Source organism: Mustela erminea, chromosome X (assembly GCF_009829155.1).
Source record: "Mustela erminea isolate mMusErm1 chromosome X, mMusErm1.Pri, whole genome shotgun sequence".
NCBI lineage: Eukaryota > Metazoa > Chordata > Mammalia > Carnivora > Mustelidae > Mustela > Mustela erminea.
The window spans coordinates 129,607,945-129,619,253 of record NC_045635.1 but is presented as its reverse complement, the minus strand read 5'-3'; the positions used below and the strand labels follow the sequence as shown (position 1 = coordinate 129,619,253).

At 40.5% G+C, this 11,309-nt stretch overlaps 2 protein-coding genes across 6 annotated transcripts in view; one reads left to right on the top strand and one right to left on the bottom strand.

Moving 5' to 3' along the window:
- The first annotated feature begins 70 nt into the window (after positions 1-70).
- Positions 71-11,309, top strand: part of LOC116582569 — a 31,899-nt gene continuing 20,660 nt past the window's right edge. The window contains exons 1-2 of one of the 2 annotated variants that reach the window (XR_004282464.1): positions 107-636; positions 1,412-2,143. The gene's annotated coding sequence lies outside the window, so the exon portion shown is untranslated. Of the gene's footprint in view, positions 637-1,411; positions 2,144-11,309 lie in introns of those variants that run through there. The other variant, XM_032330101.1, reaches the window with a different exon arrangement.
- The window catches only part of LOC116582568 (phosphatidylinositol-binding clathrin assembly protein-like), a 34,754-nt gene continuing 28,540 nt past the window's right edge, over positions 5,096-11,309 (bottom strand). For 3 of the 4 annotated variants that reach the window (XR_004282463.1, XM_032330098.1, XM_032330099.1), the window contains 2 exons: positions 5,951-6,055; positions 5,096-5,215 (listed from right to left, as the gene is read on the bottom strand). Coding sequence is in view for 2 of the 4 variants with exons in the window: in XM_032330098.1 (XP_032185989.1) it covers positions 5,201-5,215; positions 5,951-6,055 (120 nt within the window). In the remaining 2 variants the exon portion in view is untranslated. Of the gene's footprint in view, positions 5,216-5,950; positions 6,056-11,309 lie in introns of those variants that run through there. The other variant, XM_032330100.1, reaches the window with a different exon arrangement.

Here is an 11,309-nt window from a genome sequence, read left to right as displayed (position 1 = left end):
GCAGGCTCACCACCGCCGCCCCGCCCCCCCCCACCTCCCTGTGAGTCTGCGCGTTCATTGGCGTGCAGGAAGTAGCCGCCCCTTCTCTCCCTGACGAATCGCCCATCCTGTAGATGCTGATTGGCTGCGCACAGACGACTGACAAGCCAGGAAGTGCCGCGGTGCGGTGGAGCTGCTGGCTCTGCAGGAAGAACCAATGTGGGGTTCAGGGAGGAGGTATCTTGGGTGTTTTGTAGGTGAGAGGGCTCGAGGATCCTGGGAATCAGAGACCGAACTAGACCTCAGTACCACCGCAGAACGGGCAGCACCTTCCAGAATGGTCTTTGAAGCGAACTGATTTCTTCTCGGCTTCAAGTGAATCTGGAACCTAGACGCCACAACGGGTTCTTGGTCTCGGTACCTTTCTAGTCCCAGCGAGCTTCCCAGCCCTCAAAGGGGGCGTGTTTTGTGTCTGTTTTGGAGTGGAGCCTTTGGCCTGATTTTAGTAAATACCCCGCCCGCTGCACCAACCTTTCCTGAAAGCCACCCTTGATCAGAATGTTGCCATCCCAATTCAACGATTTTTAAAACTTCATATTGTTCACACAAAATCCTAAGAACTTGGTCAACATGGTCCACCACCAGGACGCCTTGAAAGTAAGTGCATTATATGGAGCTAAGTACTTACTCTTTGGTCTCTTCTAACAACTAATAACCCTGTTCTTCCCACCTTCACTTATTCTGTAGTGCTTAACCGTGAAGTGGTGCTCCATCCACTCACACAAACAGTACTGTAAGGGTTAGGGTAAAGGTTAGGTCCATTACTTAGTGGGGATACATACTTAATAATGACAGTTCTTAACATCTGTTAAAATTTAACAGTATGTGTGCCAGTCACCGAATTAGGCTGTTTAATCCCCACAAGCCCAAGAGGGCAGGAGGGACTATCATCACCCATAGTTAACATAAAACTAAAGAATCTTAAAATAATCTATTGGTGCGGTGCCTGAGTGGCTCAGTGGGTTAAGCCTCAGACTTTGGACTTAGGTTATGATCTCAGGATGGTGAGATCAAGCCCCACCTCATGCTGCACAGTGGGCTTAAGATTCTCTCTCCCCCACTCCCTCTGCCCCTCCCCCTCTAAAAAACCAGATCATTTGTAAGATAATAGGATAAATGTTCTAAGAGTCACATATTGGGTAGCAAGGGAGCACAGATACTACACTACCTCAGTAGTATTTTAAAATGAGAATAACAAGGTATACCAATAAGGCTGTTGTAAAGATTAAATAACATACATGTAAAGAATCTAACATGTGCCTACTACACAGTAGGGTAACGAAATGATTTTACTTTCATTATCTTGTCCTGCCCAACTTCCTTCCAGTCTGGTCCTTATGAACACATACATGAAGTGACCTTGTCATTGTAGGTACCAGCAGAATCGGAAAAGGGTCAAAGAAAAGCCTTTCAATGCCAAAGAAATGAACCTACATGCAATAAGACCCTGGACTAGGGAATGAAGAAGCCAAAGTTGCCCCAACTAAGTCAAGAAAGAGGTCAGGCCTGGGAAGCTAGAAGTCCATGACTCAAGTTCCAGCTCCTAACACTATAAGGCAATCATGGATAGTACTAATTAGTACAGACTCCTAGAAATACCAATAATCTGGATGGAACCTCTAATGTCACAGATGATGAAACTAAGGCCTACTAAGAGAACAGAATGTGCCTACAATCCCACAGGAAATCTTGGGATAGAGCAGAAAGAACCCAAATAATTCACTTCAAGTCCAGTATTTTTTATTTCATGAAAACAGACCTGTGGAATAAAGTAGAATATCCAGAAACAGACTAGTACACAGAGGTAGCATCTCAAACCCCTGAACCAAAGATGGACATTTTAAGAGATAGTGTTGTGACAGTTGGGTAGCAATTTGTGAAAAGCTAAAATTAGGTTAATATCACAAATAATATACAAGAATAAATTCCAAATGGATTACCAAAATAAATGTTAAAAACCCCAAATTAGATATGTTCCAGAAGAAAATAGGAGGTAATTCCACCTTTAGCTTTGGTATAAGACATTCTATGACTCATCCAGGGACAAAGAGAGAAAAGATCAATATATTTGCTCATTTATGAAAAAACAGCAATACAACTCCTGCAAAAATAATACCAAAACAACTCAAACTATAAATTCAGCTTGAAAAAATTCAGCACAATTATGTCATACAGATAGACAAAGCATACTGAAAAGTGGGCAAAAGTCAATTAACAAGAAGATGTAAAAGTCTCCTTTAAACATGAAACATGTTCAACCTCACAAACACTAATAAAATTCAAAGGAAAACTCCTGTGAGGAGAATGAAGACCTATCTGAGAGCTGGGAGATGGGGACGGGACAGGGAAAGGATACTGGAACAGGCAAAAAAAATTAAAAACCAGAGAAGGGAAGAAGAGCAACATAATTTTAAAAAGAGGGTGAGGCCAAAAGACATTGAGCAGGGCTGGAACTCTGGGACATGGGGTTTATACAGACAGCAAGAAGAAAGGGAGACAGGAAAATTGGAGGAGAGGCACACCCTCCACTCTGAACACACTCAGAAACCTGCTCAGGGAGGGAAACATGGCTGGAGGTATAGGAATTGCAGCAGGACTGGAGTAGTAAAAACAAATGCACAGAGACGGAGAACTGAGGGGCAGGACGCAGGTGGATTGTAGAGCAACAGAACTGCAGACCTGGGGAGAGCAGGGTAGGGAGGACATTGGAAGAGTGAGAAAAGCGGCCAGAGCTAGAGGACTGGGGAGAGAGGTGGAGTTCCAGGACTGGGGAGATGAAAGAGGTTGCAGGAGTAGAGACAAGGGAAGAGGAAAAGGACTGCAGAGAGGACTGGACTGGTGTAAAGGTACTGGGGGGAGTAAGGAAAGCGGGTGGGGCTTGAGACTAGAAAAAGGGGTGTTTGCAGAGGGCCTGAAAGAATAGAGGGTTTGGAGGACTGGAAGGGGTAGGACTAGAGGACCTGGGAGGGGAAGAATCTGGAGGACTGGACATGGAGTGGGACTACAGAACTGGGGAAAAGGGAGGCGGTACAAGGCTGGGAAGATGCAAGAGGAGAGAAGAAATTGAACAGGGAAGTAGGACTAAAGAGGAGGAGGAGCCGAAGAGTGGAGTGGGTCGGTGGTAGAGGGCAGTGGGAGCTTCCATATAGTAGTAGCAAAACCTAAGAATATGAAATTAAATAGTACCATTATATTAGAATTAAGTAGTTAGATAATGAAATATGCTAGTTACCATTAAAAACTCCAAATGAACAGAGAGAATTTAAATAAATGGAGATTTATACCATGTTCATGATTTGGAAGCACCGATATTACTAAAGTTTCTATATGTTTATTTTCTCCAAATTTAACTATATATTGGGTGTAGTCCCAATCAGCATTCTCAGGTGCCTGAAAGAAAGAAAGAAAGAAAGAAAGAAAGAAAGAAAGAAGTTGATCAGCTGATTGTAATATTTTCATGGGATTTTCAAAGAGAATCAAAATACCTGACACAACCTTGGAAAATGTGAATGAACATGGAAGACTAATACTACCTGATTTTGTGACCTACAGGAAACTGTTGTAATCAAGATAGTGTGTTGTTGGTCTAAGGATAGAAATATGACTCAATAGAACCAAACAAAGTGAAAAATAGAGCCATAAATTTGTTGTCAATTGATTTTTGAGAAATCTACCAAGGCAACTCAAGGGGAAAAGAATTGGCTTTTCACAAATGTTGCAGGAACAATTGCATAACTATCTGAAAAAGTAAATCTTTACCCTTATTTGTCACCAAATATAAAAATATGTTTTAGATGGATAATAGATCTAAATATAAAAACTACAACTACAGACCTTCTCAAAGAAAACAGGAGGATATCTTTGTGACATTGGGAGAATCAAATATTTCTGATGACACAAAAGGCACTAATCATAAAAGAAAAACTTCATAACTTAGATTTCAAGAGTGGGAAACACCTGCTCACCAAATGATACCATTAAGAATGTGAACAGGCAAAAAAAAAAATGTAAACAGGCAAGTGACAGACTGGGACAGATTATTTGTAGAATATATATCTAACATAGAATTTATATTCAGAATATATAAATAACTAAAAATAAATAATTAAAAACAAAGCAAACATTCAAATGAACAAAATAGTTGACATTTCACCAAAAAAAGATTGGAATGACCAATAAGTACATAAAAAGTTGCTTAGTCATCAGAGAGGTATAAATTAAACCACAATATTATGTTACCACACACCCAATAAAACAGGCAAGATTAAAATATTGATAGCAGTAATTGTTCACCAGAATTTGGAATGCCTGGAATTCTCATATTGCCAGTAGTGTAAAGTGGAACAGTTGTTTTTGGAAAACTTTTGGCAGTTTCAATTTTAGACACCTACTCTATGCCCAAGCCATTCTGCTCCTAGGTATTTACCTAAGAGATGTATCCACATTTGTCCACAAAAGATTTGTACAAGCATACTTACAGAACTTGTATGAATACATCAATTTAAAATCTGGTTTAAAAACAATGAGTAACAAGAAATATATTTTCAGATAAACAAAAACTGAGTTTATCACAAGCATAACTATACTAATGAAGTTATAAACGTTGTACTTCAGGAAGAGGGAAATGATTCCTGTGCAAGAAGAGAACTTGTGAACGTGTGGCTTGATCTAAGCAAAAAGTGTTTCCGTAAATCGTAATCCCTTCTTTTTAAGTAGCTCTGTGCCCAGTGTGGGGCTCGAACTCACAACCCTGAGATCAAGAATTGCATGTTCTGTTGACTGAGCCAGCCAATCTAATACTTTTATTTGGGGGGGCTGCTAACAAAATGGAGCAGGGTTAAAATACAGGACCACCAAAACTCCTTAAGTTGGGAGGGAATGTCCTTGTAGCTCTAAAGTGTTCTAAGGTCCTTGCGTTATTTGGGAGGGGAGATTAGATGGTTTTTTGATAATTTTGCAGTGTAACATTTCAAGGATAACTATTAAAACAAGAGAAGTAGGATGTATTACCTCTAAAACATTGAACTGAAGAATCTCAAAAAAAACTGAGTATGTTCAAATGAATGTTTATTTTAATTGGAAGCTGTGGATGATTCAGTTCAGGCTGTAGAGAGATCACTTTTGTTCACCTCTGAATCTGAACACTTTCGCTTTGGTACTTCTACATGGATTGTGTCTGCATGAAAGAAAGATGGATGTGTAAATATTTTGTCATTTCTATTATTTTTCTTTGTGGTCATAAAATAAATTACAAATATTTTTTACATAAAACTCTGGTCAATCTTATTATCTAATACCCAGAGCTTTGTGAGGCCTCCTTAAGCAAGCATTCAGGAACCCAGGAGCCCAATACATCACCTAAAGACTGAAGGAAGAAACCTTGGAAAGACTTCTAGAAGACAGAACTCTGAAGCCATGACACGGTCTCCCACATTTTCACTTCCTGCATCCACTTCTCTGCCCATAATACAAAACTTCTATTCTCTGTACATCATTTCCTCCATTGATCTCTCATGGTTCTTTGTGCTTTCCTATCTGTTTATATGTTTATCTGGCTACCTATTATTAAATCTGGGAGATCAACTTTGTTATCACTTCTCTGGGAAGTTGTTCCTGAAATCTCCAGCCCCGCCTCTCCAGCACTGATGACACTTGGGTTTGTTAAATGAATGAATAAAACTGAGTAGGCATCAGAACGCAGTTGAGGTTTAACAACTCAAGTTTGTAGGGACCAGATCTGCACAGTTCTGTGTTTTTGTAATGCTGAAAATGTTAGAATTGGTTTTTCTTCTACGAGAGACCAACGGTACACAGAAGATGTATAGATTGTAAGACTGTTCTAACACCGGTCGTGCCTCCAGTGATTGTACAGCTCTGCCAAGGCCCTAAGCTGCAGAAGTTATTAACATACATTATTTCTTGTGGATGGAGCAGAATTGCTGGTCCTTGAGCCTGGTTGCACATGAATCATGGGTTGGGGTGCCATCAAGAAAAGAGCTCCCTTTGGAGTGTGAACCTATGAATTCAAATGGAAAAGAAAACAAAAAGTGAAAACTTAATTACTATTTAATTGTTCTCTTAATACAGTGGTACCAAGAGGACAAGCAGCCCCCCAGCATAAATATTACATTTAATGAGTGTCAACTGAAAGGAATGCTAAATGCTAGAAAGAAAAAATAGATCTGTGAAGGAGCTGCTGGTAATAAAGTGTGAAGGAAAAAGACCAAAAGAATTGTTCTTGAAAAGGAGGGATGAATTAAGTGCCAATAAGGCCTACAAAGGACTCTTTATGAGAAAAAGGACTCCTACATCTCAAGGCCAAAAATTCTTATGGGAAAGAGAAGGGAAGTCTGTAGGTAGACATGGAACTTGTTAAATATACAACAGGAATGTGTGTATCTTTGATGAAATACTTCAGTACAAGTATGTGATTTGATATGATTTACAGGCGAAATGTGAAGGATATACAGACATTTTCCTGGTGAAAGGAATGAGGGGGGGCAGGCAGGCCTCCACACGCCATCAGTTCTTGCTTTGACATTTCTCTAGTTTGTGACCTGATAAGCTCAGATTTTTTTCCAGCTTTATTGCAGTATAACTGACAAAGCTGAGTATATTTAAAGTGTACAACATTATGATTTGGCATTCGCATACAGGTTTTTAAATATATTCAAAAGATGAAAAAAGGACATTTGATGAAAGATAAATAAAAGGAAGTTGCACAAACCTATTAAGATCTCCTTCCTTGTTTAAACCTCTTAAGTGGTTCCTCACTAAGCGTAGACAGTGTGAAACTCCTCGAGCTGACTTTCCAAGACTACTGCTTCTCAATCTATATCTATTCCACTTTTTCCTCACAAGTTGAGGTAGTATGGACTATAGTTAAGGACAACTAGGTAAATTGGAAAATGTTGAAATGACTCGTATCTAAAGACTAATGATTAATGTGTTGACCTGCTGAGAGGTTTCTGGTGATATGCTGCAGGACTGTGTCCTTGGTCTTCCAGATTATGTTTATCTGTTTTATTAATGAAGATGTAGGACACATGTGCATTGAACATATGAATAACATATGTATTGGAAAGGATAATAAGTATATTAAGTAGACTCAGAAACATTAATGTGCTTGCCAGGTTAGAGATAGGATCCCAAATGAATAGATGAAGTTCAACAGAGAAAATTGTTAAGTTTTGCTCCTGGATCTTAAAAGTCCCCGTCAGGGTATTGGTAGAAGTGAACAGGGGAGAAGTGAAAAACACTAAAGGAATTTTAGTTGATAAAAAGGTTAAGTTTTAAAATTAAGTTTTCCTGTCCTTCTTTCTTTTTAAACTATTCATTAGAGAGAGAGCATGAGTACACATACACACACAAGTGGAGGGAGGGGCAGAGAGGGAAAGAGAGAATCTCCAGCAGACCCCCCACTGGGTGAAGAGCCTGATGTGGAGCTCCGTCTCACAACCCCGAGATCACGACCTAAGCCCAAACCAAGAGTCGGATACCCACCAACTGAGCCACCTAAGAGCCCCTCCTGTCTTGCTTGTTGTTGTAACTCGGTGCCAACAACTTAGAAGCAGCTCCCAGCTATCTTCAGTGTACAGGGCTGCCACTTCTGCAGGACTAAACAAACGGCTTGGTAACACTTCTGCCTTATAGGGCACCTAGGTAGCTCAGTCAGTAAAGTGTCTGTCTTCAGCTCAGGTCTTGATCTCAGGATCCTGCAATCAAGCCCCATATGGGGCTTCCTGCTTAGTGGGGAGCCTGATTGTCCCTCTGCCTATGCCCCTCCCCACCACTTGTGCTCTCTCACTCAAATAAATAAAATCTTAAAAAAAAAAAAAGACTTCCTGCATTACAAACAGTGCTGCTTAGAAATCATCAAAATTGCTCTTGCCCAAGGATTGAAATCTTGGTCCAATTACATGATGCGATCAGATATTGTAGCCTGAAATAGCCCCATGCTGTAACCAGATGGAACACCTGGTCCTTTTAGGGAACCTAGATGTGTATGCTCCCTTCAATCCACTTGGGTCTCTAGTTACTCATGCCTGTGGAGTCGGATCCCCATTTTGTAGTCCAGCCAATGCTAGGGATGACTTTGTATCTGGTTCCTGTAAACTCCCTAGGAAATAGGCCCTATTCTGTTCACTTTTGTTTGGAAAGAATCTTTTTGTAATCCTTCAGTTTTTACTCTGCCATCCACAGATTTTGCTTCAGACCTTGTTATATACTAACACTAGTTGCCATCTGGTTACTGATTCCTAACCTGGAATTCCCTTTTGGGGCTTGGACCCTGACCGTCTAACCCTAACCCTATCCTGTGGAGTATCTCAGCTCTACCCCATTCCTTTGTACTCCTTTATACACTTTATCCATGCTTCGGGTCATACTTACTTCAAGCATATAGACACACCTAAGATCATATAATACTTCTCTAATCCTCTTTTGGGGGTTAACTGGCCAATATAGTTAATTATTATAGAAGTTACTCAAAGAAGTTTAAATGAAGATTGAAAAGAGCTGTGAGGTCAGCAAAGGAAAGCATCAGCAAAACAAAAAGACAACCAACTGAATGGGAGAATATATTTGTAAAAGACTTATATGATAAGAGGTTAATAGCCACAATATACAAAGAATTTATAAAACTCAACACCAAAAAAATTCACAAACAATCCAATTTAAAAATGAGAAGTCTTAAATAGACATTTTTCCAAAGAAGATACCTAGATGGCCTATAGGCACATGCAAAGATGCTCAACCTCACTCATGATCTCATGATCAGGGAAATACAAATCAAAACTACAATGAGGTATCACCTCACACCTGTCAGAATGGCCAAAATTAACAACACCGGAAACCATAGGTGTTGGTGAGGATGTGGAGAAAGGGGAACCGTCTTGCAGTATTGGTGGGAATGGAGACTGGTGGAGCCACTCTGGAAAACAGGTTGGAAGGTCCTCAAGAAGTTAAAACATAGAACTACCTTGAGACCCAGCAATTGCACTACTGGGTATTTACAGCAAGAAAATGAAAATACCAATTCAAACAGATACATGCACTCCTCTGTTTATGGCGGCATTATTTACAATAGCCAAGATATGGAAGCAGCCTAAGTGTCCACTGGTAAGCAAGTAGATAAGGACAGCAGACTATTGTGCAGCCATAAAAAGGGATGAGCCTGTGCCATTTGCAACAGCATGGAAGGACCTAGAGGGTTAGGGTTAGGGTTAGCAGAATCAGACCTACAAATACAAAGAACAAACTGACTGTTGCCAGAAGAGAGGGGAGTGGAGAAAGGGGCAGAATGAATGAAGGGGAGTGGGAGGCTGAGGCTCCGAGGTTTGGAATGAATTTAAGTCCCACGGATGGCAGGCAGAGCATAAGGAACAGAGTCCGTGGTACTGTAATAGCACGGTATGGTGACAGATTGCCGCTCTGCCTGTGCTGAGCATGGAATAACCCAAAGACTCGTCCGTCACTATGCTGTACACCTGAAACTAATGTAATACTGTGTTTCAACTATACTCAAAGAAAAAAATTGAAGAACATTAAAATTAAAAGAAAAAAGGTGGGAGGAAGAGAGGAAAACTAAGAAAGTGTTTGTTTCCAAATCTAACCCAAATCTAACCCAAATCTAACCCAAATCTAACCCAAATCTAACCCAAATCTAACCCAAATCTAACCCAAATCTAACCCTCTTCTCTCACTGGCCACTCCTTTGCTAACCCTTTGTAAATTCCTCTGTGTCTCTCTGCCTCATGAATGGCAAACTATCCCAGCACTCACTCCTGAGACTTGTCTACACTCACTCCTAGGTGATCTCATCTACTCTCCGCTGACACTCTTCAGGACTTTTGCACTGCCCACACCCTGTCCCTGGAACTGATCTTCCACAGGGCCTATTCTCTCTTCTCTTTCTGCTTTCTACTTAAGACTGAGTCATATTCTCCATAAAGTGTTCACTGGAAACCTACTCCAATTCTCTAAATTCTTCTTCCCTGCTTTAAATGTGTTCCTCGCATGTCATACCTTATTTGTTTTATTTGTTGTTTGTACTCCCATCACTGGAATATATGTCCCACAAAGGCATGGATTTTTCTTTTGCTGATTGCTACATTCTCAGCTTCTAAAAAAGTACCTAAAACATAGTAGATGCTTAATAGTATGTGCTGGCTGAGTGACAGAAGTGTTAAGTAAGATAAGGACATTGGGTAACAGTGGGGTGCCTTTTATATGGAGTAGTCAAGAGCCGACTCATTTGGTCAGATCCCTGAAGGAAGTAAGGGAGTGAGCAAAGTGGATATCTAGGGAAATATTGCTGCAAGGCCAGGGCACAGAAAATTGCATATGCCCTGAGCTGGGTGAGTGCCCGGTGTGCTCAAAGAACAGCCTAGAAGGAGCTAAGCTAGGCAAGAGTGCCAGGATATGAAGACAGAGAGAGAGACAGCATGGAGAACCCTGGCATTTACTCTGAGAGCAATGGGAGGGGGGCAGTTGCGCCTGAGTGGCTTGATCTAACTTATACTGTAAGCCAGTCACTTAGGGAGCAAAAGAAAGAGAGGCGTCAAGGAGGACTCCAAGGTTTTTGGCCTAAGCAACTGGAAAGACAAAGTTGCCATCAGCTGTGATTGGAATGGCTGTGGGTAGAACAGCTTTGAGGAGCTCAAGAGCTCAGTTTGGGACACGTGCCATTGGAGATGCCTGTTGATAGGGTCAGAGATTGATTCTGTCCAATATCTAGTGACAGGAAGAAGAAAACTGAGAAGGAACAACAGGTTGAGAGTATCATGACCTACCAGTTAAGTAAAAAAAAAAAAAAAAAAAAAAGCAATTCGAGGAGGGAGTGGTCAGCTGTATCACATGCCATTGCCAAGACATGATGTGTGGACTGAGGATTGGTTATCATAATACGAGGGTCACTGGTGATTGAGATAAGAACAGTGGGGGCAGGCAGAGTCCTTACTGAAATACATCCAAGAGAGAATGAGAGGAAAAGAAGTAGTAGCAGAGCATATAAGAGAATACTTCAGAGGAATTTTTTAGCAAAGAGATAAAATATACTACTACACGGTAGTATATTCCTATGTAGAACGCCACTGAGCCATTATAATTCATTTGGACCAATTTATATAGGTCTCAAAAATATAAATAGGAAATGATAATGATTATAATCAATTTTTTAAAAAAATCCTATAAAATAATACATATTTTTCCATAGTAAAAGAATGGAAATGTTCTGGAAGGCCATACATAAATTCATCACAGTCATCATC